Source organism: Tachypleus tridentatus, chromosome 2 (assembly GCF_004210375.1).
Source record: "Tachypleus tridentatus isolate NWPU-2018 chromosome 2, ASM421037v1, whole genome shotgun sequence".
Lineage (NCBI taxonomy): Eukaryota > Metazoa > Arthropoda > Merostomata > Xiphosura > Limulidae > Tachypleus > Tachypleus tridentatus.
In genome coordinates, this window is record NC_134826.1 from 28,044,936 (window position 1) to 28,059,821 (window position 14,886).

At 33.2% G+C, this 14,886-nt stretch overlaps 1 protein-coding gene across 10 annotated transcripts in view; it reads left to right on the forward strand.

Annotated features, from left to right (window-relative positions):
- Rbcn-3B (WD repeat-containing protein Rbcn-3B) overlaps window positions 1-14,886 on the forward strand; it is a 233,508-nt gene that overhangs the window by 77,521 nt on the left and 141,101 nt on the right. For all 10 annotated transcript variants that reach the window (XM_076481609.1, XM_076481650.1, XM_076481601.1 and 7 more), the window contains one exon: window positions 13,911-14,079. In XM_076481609.1, coding sequence (XP_076337724.1) covers window positions 13,911-14,079 — 169 coding nt within the window. The remainder of the gene's footprint in view (window positions 1-13,910; window positions 14,080-14,886) is intronic.

Below are 14,886 nucleotides of genomic sequence, written 5' to 3' on the forward strand. Positions count from 1 at the left end.
TTTTCAGTTGATTATGAATTTATTTTTGTAGTGTTTATAACAAAATCAAATGAATTATGTACAGTGTACTTATAAAAGTTACTTAATTAACATTTTTCATGAAGAAGTTTTGCCAAAGGATGGACTGATGAGTTCATGCTTTCCATAATTGGATGAAGATTGATTGTGTTCTTGATTAATTTTAGATCTAAGTTGTACAGTGTAGCTTCTGTTAGTGCATTGTCTTGTTGAGTTGACTGTGAAATGGGTGACAACTGCCTGTTAGAGAAACACTTGTAGAAATATATTTTACTATACAATCTACTTGTGCAGCTCAAGTGTGGAGGATGGCATTTCAGAAATATTTCACTTTTCATCTGTGGCTCAATTTGTACAGTCTACTGGATTGAGGTGTATGTACTTTGATTTTTTGTTTCATCTTGGCCCTTATTGATGGAGTGACTTATTGTGGATTCAACAAGTGATAACCATAAGTTGGTGGTGTTTAATAAAGGTTTTATTGTGTTGACGTAGAAAGATTTCATTATTTACCTGTTTTCTAAAATTTGTTGTGATTCAATGATTCTAACTTTGCCCCAGTTGATACAGCAGTGGTTGAGTTCTGTGTTTTCATTAGTCTTGTGCTGTCTCTGTGTTCTTTTATTCTTGTATTGAGTTGTCTTCCCATTTCTCCAATGTATGTTTCATTACAAGAAAATAATAAATAATCTTACAAAAGAATAAAACCTGACTCGGTCAAAATTAAACAGAAACCCATTAATCTGAAACAGAAAAATGTTTACTATTTTCTTGTAATGAAACATACATTGGTGAAATTAGTAAACATTTTTCTGTTTCAGATTAATGGGTTTCTGTTAAATTTTGGCCAGGATAGATTTTATTCTTTTGTAAGATTTCCAACAGATGGCTGTATTTAACTCCTTTGCTGTATGCTAGCATTTTTCACTTAGGTTTTGTACATAAGGGAAGTAAATAGTAGTAGTAGTGTTATTCTTATATTTTCCTTCTTTTGTGATATTTTTAAAGGAAACTTGGAGGAAGTAGTGATGTAGTCATTATGCTTAAAATATCTTATGCTGTTGTGGTATTTTACTCTGATGGATATCTGATCACAGATATTTCCAATACAATCTTGATGCTCAGCATGCCAGACTATATACCACACAAATATTGTGCTACATAGCATGTGATGACTCTTCTTCAGTATTATACTAACTATAGTTGTACATCTATCTCCCTCTAATTTGCCTGCTTGCTTTACACTTTCTCACTCTGCATATAGTCATTTAGACACGTTTTATTGTTTGTGACTAACATTTAAATTGTACTTTGTTTACATTTCAATACCATTTTTAACAGTTTCTCTGTGTTTGCATTCATTTGTTTATAATTTTCTTTATTGTTACTAATTTATACTGTAGTGTAGAATGACTTTGTGATTTAATATATTGACAAAGGAAGCTCTCATCATGGTATGCAGTTCTTCCAATATGACTGCACTACATTAGTTCAACTTTTATCTGCTGAGGAAGTACAGGTCTTAATTCATAGGGAGTTAGATTACTATGTTTAGCTGGTGATTTCTTCCTATATTCAACTTGACAGTGTTTTTGAGGATTAGTACATCTACAGGATAACTCACCTCTACACCTTTATATATATATATATATATAGCTGGTTAATCAGGTATGTGGTAATTGTGTTTCCTTTTTTTCTAGCATGTCAATGTCTTCAATCAGACATCTATGCTATTAATGTTACCAGAATCCTCTACCATCTATCTTATGTCATCTGTGTTCAGTCTGATCCCTTCTCACTAAATTCTCTGCTGCTTGGAAATACCATTTGGCTTTTACACCTGTTCCTTAATCTATTTCTTCCTACCTTTACTTCTATTGCAATTCCAATAAGCTTCTCTGTCAGGTTTGTTCTCCAAGGTGTTATGCAGCATGTAGTGCCTCTTTTTAGTGTTCACATTCCATGGAACCCATTTGTTTCCTATGATCTATCCCTTGTTACACTAACTGGTTGGGTTTTTCAATGTAGACTGGTATTTTCAGACTTATAAATGGAAGGTTGCTGTCTTCTCACTGTTTATTCTGATCAAATATGTCAGATCATCAAGTCTGCGGCTGTTCATGTTCACCATTTGTAAGAAGAAATTATTTTGGCCCGAATATGGGCTACTCCATTTCACTCTATTGCTCATTATCTGCACCATCTATCTCTGTCTTTCTTAAATGGATATCATCTGCCTTGTAATACTGGGAGCACAGTTTATGTAATTGTCCTGTGGTTCATCAGTTGTTCTACATTCTCTTAATAATTACAGATGGAGGATGTCTTCCCTGCATTTATTATTTGGTGAGCTATGATCTCTGCTCTTAAAACCAGCTACAGGAATTATCATGTTCTTATGGTTGAGTGGAGGCAATGGCATGACCCCTTAATGCTAGGCTCAGTTTGTTGCACTTCTTATTTTTATAGTGGTTGTGGGAGTTTCTGGTTTGGACAGGATAACTTCATGATATCACACTATGATTATTTATTGTTGGAGTTGGTGTAAAAATATCGTGTGGTCTGTATTATCTAGCCAGAATGTTTATATTGCTCCTGTTTACTTTATACTGCTGGATTGATAATAAATGTATGACAAAAAGTACTTATACAATGGTTGTTTATATACAAGTTTAATAAAAACTGAAAAAATAAGAATGACATAGGAATGGTAATGTCAAAATAAGTAGATAAATAAATCACAAATAACTAAACAAACTCATACAAACGTCCTTGTATTACATGTGAACAAATGAACAAAATCTTTATTCACAATAATACACTTCAGTTAAATTAGCCAATATCTTTGTTTATTGTCATTTTTGGCCTCTCAAGTAGATATTCTGTTTACTCATTCCTACCTTTTTTCTGTGCATTTTGTATTTCTGTTCCTACATCATCTATATTTGTGTTTTTCCTCTTTTTAGAAATAATGGCAGTCACTATAAAGGCAGCAATTTTAAACTGTACCAATCCCAGTTCTTGGAAAATTAACCCTGAACTACATCAAGCAATTATTCATAGACGACGACAATGGCAGTTCATTAGCACCCGTAACCCAAGCATTAAAATTCGGATCGGTAACACTAACAACAGGATCAAAACTCTCCAAGCTTGTAATTGGAACAAATTTTGTAATACCATTGAAAAATCCTTTCCAAATTCTAATCTTTTCTGGAGAAAGGTTAAACCCATCACTAATACTCAACCAAACAATAACTTCCCAGAAATCAAGTACAACAATATCGCAGCAACCACTGACTCAGATAAAGCCAACTTATTTGCTCAATATTTCATGAACACTTTTGTCACCCTAAACGTCTCAACCTTTGATCAATCACACTACAACCAAATTAATCAGATCACCAGTTCAAATCTCACTATTTTCTCCACTTGGTTTCTTATTAATATCAATCTTTATCATATTACACTCGCCCTATAACCAAAACTGAGATAAAGCTAATCCTAAAGAAAATTAGAAATAAAACCCCCGGATCAGACAATATCAATAATATAGTTCTTAACTTGTCTGACACCAATCTGAGTCGTCTAGTTTCAAGTTTTAACCTATCCCTGTTTTCAGGATACTACCCAAACATATGAAAATCTGCTGTAATTAAAGTCATACCTATAAAAGACAAGAATCTAAGTAATCTGAAAGCTACAGACCAATCAGCCTCCTGAATACCCTAGGCAAACTCATGGAAAAATCAATTACCAATAGAGTTAACTGTTTCCTTGAGACCAACAATTTCATTAGTGAAAACCAAAATTCAGGTAGAAGAAATAGACAAACCATCAACCATCTGGCCCGTCTCACCGAATCAGTGTTTAAAGGGTTCAACTGCAAATGAACAACTATCTCTACCTTTTTAGATGTCCAAAAAGCATTTGATTTAGTCTGGCATGATGGTCTCCAGTATAAAACCCTAGCCCTTGGCATCCCACAAATTCTTCTCTGATGGATATCCAGCTTCTTAACTAACCATACAGCTGGTGTCAAAATTAATACATCAGTTTCAAACTCATTCAGCTTAAATGCAAGTGTGCCCCAAGGCTCGGTGCTTAGTCCAATATTTTACAATATATGTGTTAATGACATACTATTTCCCTCTCTTAACTACATCCTTATTTTCCAGTATGCTGACAATATTGCAATTTGGAGCACCTCTAGCAACCCCCATACTGCAGCCTCCAGGGTTCAATCAACACCAGACTCCAGTAACTCAGTAGTGTAATAAATGGCATGTCGCCTTAAACCCCACCAAAATGCAGGCAATAGCTTTCCATCATAACATAAATAGGTACAGGAAAAAATTTAACAACATAAAATTGAACCTCAATAATGTTGATATCAACTTCACCAATTCCATCATCCTTCTGGGCCTCACCATGTCTTAGAATTTATCCTGGACACAACAATTCCAAAAAATTTTTACTCAAGTAAGTAACAGAATTTTCTTTCTAAAATGCATTAATGGCCCCAACAAAGGTTGCTCTCCCAAAATCATTCTCACCATATACAAAGCATTCATTATACCACTGTTTGAGTAGGGTAGTGCAGTCACATGCAACATGTCTGAAAAACAATACTCAGTGTTACAGAACCTCCAGAATCACACCACCAAAATTGCTTTCCATCTTCCCAATTACACTCCCACTACATACCTAAAGTTTTTATCAGAGCTCTTACCAAACCAAGACAAGTTCATTAAACTAGCCTATTGCTACTACACGAAAGCAAAAGATAGAAACCTCCAAACACGTCAAATATCTCAACTAGCAGACACACCTCAAGCACGGGCCAAGTACACATCACTAAATTGGATTATTAATCACACTGATTAGTACTATCTCATATGTTTTTAATGCTTTACAATTCAGGTTGGGCACTGGGTGGGTAGATTTTTTGGCACCTGCCCAGTGAAAGTGGTTTTCTCTGGGCACACTGGTTTCCCCCACAACTAAATTTTGGTCATTGGATTTATAGATTCCTGGCATCCTGGCCCTGAAAGGACCCCTTTCTCTGTATCTCTGTAATCCCATTTTTTTCCCTTCTACCACTCTCCCTTTCTTTCTTTCTTTCTTCCATGTCTTCACTGTTGCATCTTCTCCTTTCTTCTCATCTCCCCTACTACCTCCTTTTTGTTCTTTTCTCTTTTGTTTTTTAAGTATGTTTGTTAGTTTTTTCACTCCCCACTCACTTATGTCAATGGTTCCTATGATAAAGCATGATGAGCTGCAGTTTGGATCTCTCTGCTTCACTATGAATTTCAGCTTATGAAGTCCTTTTAATAAGATTTAACTCATCCTCATCAAAATAGCCCAACTGCCCTGCTCCTCAGCATTCCTGCTTTCTCAGTTTTCTTTGACAAAAACAAATAAAGAATTTATCTTATCCTTCAAGACGGATTTAACCTTAGAACACGTGTGGGACTGAAGAGAAACAACAGTTTCTGAGCACCCCTGGTTTGCCTTTTCACATGAAGGTTTTTAAAACCAAAATGACCACCATGATCAATTAAAAAAACAAAAAAAAACTGTCTTAATGAGTTGTCTTAATGGACATCATGTGTTGAAGTTAGTGAAATGTTATATTGTTTCTGCATTCCCCAAGTTAAAATGCCACATTTTGATGTGTAAATTATTGCAACAACTTCAACCTTTGGTGAGCTAGCCTTTCTGATGCCGCAATCAGAATAATCAGCAAATTCTTTGTCTGTTGTGCAAGTTGCTAGCTCTGTACTTAGCAGTATTTTTTGGCTAAACTGAAAGATTTTGAGAGCTTTTGATAGCCAATGTTAAGTGTGTATAAAAGTCTCTTAGAACATTTCCAGAGAGATTTGATACTATTATGAGCAATACATCATATGTGTTAGCCATTTTTTTTCTCCAGCCCATTCCAAAATACTAAGCACTACTGTGTTTAAAGATATAGGTGAAATATGCAGATCAACAAAGACAGAATGCTAGAATGCATTCATTAATGTAATATATGAAACTTTGTACATCTGAACTGCTACTATTTCAATGGTATACTTTGTATGAAAAATGTATATTTCTTCAAGATATAGTATGTTAACTTTTTGTGATGTGCTCAATATGAAATACATGAGTTTGTATACATGTTTGCACATGTTAAGTGTTTATACTATAACTTTTAATGTAGTATGTGTATCTTCAAAAAATCTGGTAGACTTTTTTACACAAAAAAAATTCAGAATTTTTAATGAAATATTTTACCAACCATTTGTTTGTGAACATATCAAGTCTCTTTGTTACTTGTTTAAGTTTGAAGCAATTTCCCTTTTATATTAAAAAAGCTGCTTAATCTCAAATATAATTTGTGTAGTCTCTGCATGTTTGTTTTCAATAAAACTTAGTATTTTATTTGTAATTTTCTGTATCCTAACTCACTATGAGGGTTAGTAAATTTGACTGCCCTCATAACCACTGTAAATTAGGAAATAAATAGAAATAATACTTTTCATTATGTTCTAGATCTACTACAGATTATTATACAAAAACTTAAATGTTTAGTGGCAATAGCTTAAATCTCCTGATATCATACATTTATATATATTTATAATTATTTCAGCAGTGTCTGGCTAACATTACATAGATGCTATACAGTGGTGTGTATGCATTAATGTTACTATATCCAAGAGTATAAAGCTGGTATTTACAAACTGATCTGTCTTGGCTGTATTTTAGTGAATTAGTATGTTGTAAAATACAGTTGCATTTTAATTATTATGCATTATATAGATTATGACTATTTACAAATAAGTTCTTAAACTTATTGTTAATAAAACATGGAGTAGTAAATAAATTAGTATAGCAAACAATTATTTCTTACAGTTATGAACTTTGTACTCATTTGCTACTTTCTGTAGATTGAATAAACCTTATCAAATTTCACATGTGGAGGATATGAAACGAAATAATTCTTTTAGGTTTTTTATATACACATTTTGAACTAACCAAAAATAATAAATTACTGTATCACTACCATGGAATTCTACTATAATTTATCAAGCTTAGTAACTAAGCTGTTTTTGGGTCTATGAAATTTCAAGCTCATTAAAATCATACCTTACTACTATTTTATTTTGTATTAAAAACAAAAAAGTTCCATATCCATATATTTGAGAAAGACCGGGAAAACTATCAGGGAGATATTTTAAGCTTTCAGTTGGTTATTTGTATATTATATCCTCTCCATGGGCTTCCATTTACTTTTCTGCTAACTTACTCATCTTGTCCACATCTTTTGGTGCCTTCTCTCTCTCAGGAAGAGTTACATGTCAGTGGAGCATGTAATCATAAACTGTTCTTGTATTAGTAGATTTGCCAGTTCCTCGAAATTATTTTCACACTTGGCCATGTCAATCTATCATTTGAAACATCTCATTAGACAAAACACTAATTTAAAAACAGTTTTTCCAGTATCAAGTTTGTCTTCTCTGAATTTTTCTAGTAAGTTGCTGATGTTTCAACTAGACCACGATATGCTATGATGTCATGCCTGCATGCACGTGTAGGTCTTTTCCTGTAAGAAGTGGACTGAGACAGACTGCCCTTTGTCCTTGTTTTAGTTTTGACCAAATCTTTCATATCTCTTCAGGAAAGCATTCATGTTATATTTTTGTTATTTAGGTTTGGGCAACTGCCATCAACTGGCTGTGATTCCATTGTCATGTTGCATTCTTTATCTTTCTGTTGAATAAGCTTCGTCATCTTAGTGTGTGCTCTTATTCTTTCTGTTTGAAAGCTTTTTTTCTCTCTCCTTTTCTTCATCCAATTCTTTCTTTCTCTCTTCTATCACCCTCTCTTCTTTTTCTTCTTTCAGTCCTTTTTCCCCTTTTCTGCCTCTTCTTCTCTTTCTTTTGCTGCTGTTCTTCTTTCTGTAGTTATTATTATTGTTTAACAAACTAGTAGATCACTATCATTTGGCCCAAATTGTTCTCCTCCCTCTCTCTCCATTTTTCAAAGTCAACTGCATTGGTTATGTATAGTGTGATTGTAATCTCTACACTCCATGATGTATTAATCTCTACATTATTTTTGCCACTGCTGCAGTTGTGTATATGTAGACCTACTTCCACTGTTGTCCACGTATTCTTTCACTTTTGTTTATCATTGTATAATCCTGGCTAGCTTGTGAGCGCCAGATTTTGTATAGGACTGCAAATCGTTACAGAAGGTGTTTGTGACTTGTTGATGGTAAATTTCAACAACAAATGAACAGCACACAATACACTTATTTAAAATAATCTATTAAAAAAATCAAACATATTTACAAAATTTTGTTACACTATTGGCTATCACAGTTTTATCCAGTCTTAAATAATTGTTTTTCTTTTCATCAAAGTCCACACAGGTAGGTTCAATTATTTTAGAACAGCTTTTGACAAAACAATTTGTTCTTTTTTATCTCTGTTATTACAATAAAAACTGTGAAACTTACTTTGGAAATCAATCATTATAGCTGAGCCCACATGCAGGCTTACTTTACTTTTCTTTTACTGACTTACTCACTTTCTCAGTGTGTCTGCATGTATTTATAACATTTGACAGGAAAAAAATTTAGAAATATCTAGCCCTCTAGTAACAAAAATATGGCACATAATGAGAAAACCTTCGAGTCAGATTACATGAACATTAGTACAATAATTAACTGCATACACAACATATGACTTACAGAGTTAGCTAACAAAACTTGTCATAACTATTGCTTTTAAAATAATTAACCTTCAACACTCTTGCTACAAAATCAAACAGTCGTCAGATACTAAATTATTAAACAAACCAAATCATAACTCCTAAACTGGACAATCCTGTATATCCAACACAACCTAAAATCCTGTATGCCCTATCAATAGTAACAGCACACTGCATGGATGGCTGAAGAAACTGATGAACCACTACATCAAGATCTCTTTATGAAAGAAAATATGGGCCCATCCAAATTATGCTTATAATTAAGATTATGATAAACCAAATGCATTATTTTGCATTTATTATAATTCAAGCTCATATACCATTTATTCACCAAACTTACTAAATGATCAAAATCCTTTTATAAATCAGCAGCATCTTCCTCGCAACCAATGACACCCAAGACCTTAATATCATCAAGAAGTTTAAGTAATTTATTGACTATTCCTTCATCTTTGTCATTGATGTAAATCAAAAAGTACAAATGTCCTAAAACTGATCCCTGAGGTGTCCCACTTGTGATATTAATCTGATTAAACTCTGTTTATAACAACCCTCTGCTTGCTTTTACTTGGGCATTATTCTATTAGCTAATTCACTTTCCACATCTACAGGGATAGTCTTTTTACAAACCTTTTTAAGTGACACTTCTTCAAATGCTTTCTAAAGATTCAGATACACCAAATCTTCATCCTTACCTTCATTTACGTGAGAAGTATCTTTTCAAAGAATGTTGTAGGATTTGTAAGATAAGGTATTCCCTTAATCAAACCATGTTGACTATACAATAAAATTTCAAATTTTTTTAAGTGTCTTTATAAAGCATCTTTTATCAGACTTTCCAAAACTTTTTCCACAACTGATGTAAGACTAAATAATTTTTATCGCTTCATTCAAAAAAATGGTTCGCATTAGCCAACTTCCAATCCTTTAGCATCTGCTAAGTGTTCAAGACAATAAATAGTAGTAAGTGACTCACATATTTAATCTTTAACCTCCTTCAAAATCCTTGATAAAATACTATCTTGCCCCAGAGCATTACAAATCTTTAAATTTACCAGTTTTTCTTTACTCTCTAGAATTGATGATAATCTTGTTCACTTTTTTCTGTTTATCAGCTGTTCAAGATGAGGAATATTGTTTAAATATTTATTAGTAAAGACTGAAGAAAAAATAGAACTTAGTAAACCAACTCTTTATAATCATCAGATGCACGCCTTCCATTATCAGCTCTCCAAGATCATAACCTCAACCCAACATTTTGTTTTAAGAAATCCATGCTGTTAAATTTTACATTTTTAGATATTGTTTGGATATCCTAATTTCCTGTTGGACCAGCTTTCTTGATATTCTATAATTCTTGACATCTTCCATCAAACCAGTCACTTTAAATTTATTAACTTGTGATGCTTTTATCTCTTATACCCTTTGTTTGAACTAACTTGGATTTTTACAAGCAACCATTGTTTTCTTTCTATAAGGAATATGCTTATTTTGAATATTTATAAATTTTGTACCTTTTATCAGTGTTCCCAAATTACTCAGCTTCCCAATAAATATTGTAGACGTATTTCATCAAAAACATTTTTTAAATTTGTAATCAAAACATTGTTATTACTGATTTCCATATGCAGCAAAGCATCAAACCTAAGAGAGCAATGATCACTTGCACCCATATATTTCATAATTCGTGATCATTTCTATGTTTAAAATTAACAATAAATTTCAATAGCATTGTTTCATGTAGTTTTTGTGATTAACTGGTGAATCATGGCTTGACTGAAGTTTTTTCCAATTTATATATCTGAAATTAAAATCACTCATAATTATGACCTGATTAACAGCTGAAATTTTAGTTTCACTGTAAAGTTTCTAATTTGTCATCAGTATCATCTGGTGGTCTGTAAAAATATTCCCAATAAAAGCCTTTTCTCTTTGTATCCACTAATAGAAACCCAAGTGGATTCAACTTCCTTTCTGTTATCTCTGATATTCTTACTTTCAACAGGATGTAACTTGCATTTCACTTGTAAAGCTACTCTCATCCCACTTTTAGTACTAAACTTATAACCATGTTTTCAGAGAAGTTTCTGCCATCATTATCATCTGAATTTAACAGTGTTTCAATTATTCCCATGATATCAAAATCCTCCATTATTATCATCACTTCAAAGTCATCTATTTTATTATATTTCTAGCAATACAGTAGAAAAATTAAACCTACTGGAAGCATTACTTCTATACTCATTTTCTATGCTAAACGTTTTTTTGCATTTTATTTATTTATTTATTTTTTGTATTTAGTTTATCCTGGCCTTCATCACTGTCTAGTCTTAGTGTAAAATTTCATTTACTGGTGTGTTGATAGCCCTGCAAACAAATCAGGCCCTGCCCTATTTAAATGTAAACCACCCTTTCCAAAAGGTTACTACTAAACTGATCCTTCATTTGCAACTAGCCAACCTGCTCATCCTTACTTGCCAACCTAAACCTAGTGTTCAGTCCTAGTGATGTACTTATAGTTTTACCCCTCACAATTCTAAGCAGTATTCCTGGCATAATTAAGTTAATCTCTTTTTCTTAAATTACTTTATCATCCCACTTGCACTTATCAATTAGTTCCTCAAACCTACCTTTCCCTATGTTATTAGCTCCTATGTGCTCAACATAAACTACACCTTTGCTGTCCATCCTATATTACATATTATGCTCTTTCAGTTGTATCCTCCGTTTATGCCCATAATGCCTTCTCAAGGAATCACCTCATTATTATAACCTTTAAGTTTATCATTCACATCCTCCTCTGTCCCTTTTGTTTTCCTTCCCTCTAGTAGTTCCTCATATGCACAAGCTGTACAATTATAATGTGTACTCCCCCTTTGTGAATCACAGAAGAAGAAAAAAATGATTTACTAAGTTTTAAAGTCACTTGATATAAGGTTTCTATAGTGGTTTGTTTATCATTATAGCTACAAGTTAGTAAGGTTGTGCACAAATTATAGTTTGAATCAACCTGCAGCTATTTTACACCAATCTGATTCAGGTTAATTTGAGATGGATGGTGTAGAGAGGGATACTAATCATGAGTCTAATGAGGAGAGAGGCCTAAATTTGCACAGATCAGTTAAACATTCAAGCTAGTTCCTTTAAAGCAGACACTGCCAATCCAAACACTGAAAGTGACACTGGAATACCAGCTTCAGTTGATGGATGGTACTATCCAGGATATATATGTTAGTCCAAATGATAATTCTTTTACAGCACAGCCTCAAGTGGTTGTAGATTTGCTGCAGGAGCCATTCCAGTTGACATTTTCAAACTGTTTCTGTGGGAGGATGATGTGAATATGGTGTCCACTGAAATGACTAGATTTGTTGAAGAGTTCTTAGAATTGAACTGCATATAGCCTAAAAAAAGAATGTACTACTTGTCTGCAACTAATGCACTGAAAAGAGAAATTTTCTTGGCAGTCTTTTGCCATCAAGGATATCATAAAAAAAAAACTGTTTATAGAAGATTATTCTTCAACTGATCCATTGCTACCAGTTAGCTTGTTCATACTTTTATGCCACATGATAATTTTAACTGTTCCTAAAGTTATGACATTTTGGTAATAATGAATGTGCACTAGAAAGTGACCCATTCTATAAATTACAGACAATCTGCAATGCCTTTCTCTAGCATTTTGAGAAATTATATGTACTTTGCAAGGAGTTATTAATTGATAAATTGGTGGTTTTGTGGCAATGCAAATGAATGTTTCACCAGTATACACCTAGTAAGAAGCACAGGTATAGTGTGAAGCTTTTGGTCTTGTGTGACCCTTCCTGGTATGCATAGAACATCCTCGTGTTGTTGAAGATCAGACTTGGACATGCAGAAGCAGCATTATTGAAAGTGATGCAGAAACATGTCTCAATCGTGAATTATATATTCACAGTTTTTATATTTGTTAGCCATGAACAAATGAATCTCTGAAAAAGGAATGTGCTAATGTATGAAATCATACAACAAAATTGTCAATATCTTCCTCAAACTGTTGTAGCTGCAAAGCTGAAAAAGGGGTGAGTGTACCTCCTGCAGAAATGGGTGCACTGTGGTGGTGAAGTGACAGTACAAGAGAGATTTTAATGTTGTCCACATTTCCTTCTGGAAAACTTGTGACAAGCGAGAAGGTAAATTGGTGAGGGCAATGTGTTCAGAAACAAGGCTGTATTTTCACTGTGACATAAATATGTGTTGTGTTATTTGTGTGGACTAACTAATGCCCTACTATACACCATTCAAAAGTCATTTAGGTGGTACAAGGAGTGTTTTTCAGGAATGGATATAGACTTGTTTTTCAGTCATGGAGGTAAACCAGCCACAAATGTGGTTTAAAATACAATCTATACACAATAAATCTACAACATGGCCATTTTTCTATCACAAGTCTGGTGAATGTCACAGCTGTCAAAGGCAGCATTACCTCAACACAATACCATCAATGTCAAATAGGCCAACAGCAATCAAGAGATCTGTCATGTTCTACAAAAAAGAACAGCTAAAAGAGACATTATCATTGTGAAACATTTTGTATTGTACCCTTTTTCAAGATTTATTAGACAGAGGAAGACTTCTTGAGTTGATAAAAGTTGCAACTGTAAGATTTTTTAACATTCAACATGATATATCTTTTTCTGATGCCTCTTTGACATAAGTAAACAATCCAAGTCTGTACATTATTAGCTAAGTGCATTGGTTAAAATTACTGCCATGGCAAATGTGTTAAGTCAATTTGAGCAATGCTCATGCACTTTGCAAAGTATTAGAATACAGTTAGATGCTTTGTTGTATCACTTGTACATTCCAAACTATTATACTTCTATCTGGTGTAAGCCTAAAGCCAAAATATTACTTGTTAAAAATTTAATGTACTAAATGTATTTGAAAGCAACTGCTTTGTTTTTATTGTAATTAAATTTATATTTTCAGCTAGTATTTGTTTATTAAACAGTTGTGAAAGAACTACTTCATCAATATACTTACTCAATGATCATATAGTTTTTGTTGTTTCTTCATGCTAATAATTTATCATTTTGCACCTTCTGAGTTTTGTTTCATTAATATTTGGACAACTTTATTTTATACAGCGTTTATTGTGTCCACCAGCTATGAGCTACTGTTTGACTACAAGGGGACATTTCGAAAAGCTTCTTTTACGTGGTGATTCAAGTGGCCGTGTGATAATATGGAGTATTCCTGAAGTGTCAAATCGTGATGTATCAATCTTACAACAAGAAAAGTTTGATAAAGCACCTGGTTAGTGATTTATAATTTATCTCATTTTAACTGAAAGACTGTGTGTAGAGAGTAGTAAAGAATATTTTATCTGTTTAATTCATTTCTGTATAAAACATAAAACAAGGCCATTAAAATATATCCAAAATTAGTAAGACCTTATATATTTCATATTTGAAATGGAATGATAATAAATTATACCAAAGAAAATTTGGTCATTAATATAGAAAAGTATGACAAATTCAGTTTAGTCATAGTACTAAATGATGAACAAGACAGCTTCAAAGGTGAAGGAGAAGACTTAAGTTGCACTGTAGGCATTGAGATCTGTTGTGTATTTCCCCTCTCCTGTTCTTGATGATTTGTCATGGTAACTAGACTATTCCAATACCACATGAAGCATTCCTTTACCACCCCCAGACTGGATTTCCATCTCTTCAACAAAATGAATTTTAATATTTAGATACAAAACAGAAGTTTACTCTGCCCCTGCCCAGTGTTTGTTGGGCATGTTCCCATTTCCTACTTCTTCTGGTAACCATTTGGTCTTGATCTACTCAATTTCAAGGTTGTTTCTTACTTTAACCTTCAAGAGGCATTCGTTCCAGGTCTCTTATGTTTTCATACATTAGGCCTCCTTTTCTGAGCTCATTATCATTATCATGTTCTAGGAACTATGAAGCTTTTGGCAGACCACTGCTTTTGGCTTGTCCAAGTTCTATTTTCAAAGTGATTTCTCTTTCCCCATATTTTTCTTTGGACTTGTTATTGGCTAGAGATATTCTTCATAGATATTTTTGCCACTCTTCTCATTTTAAACTTCGTTTA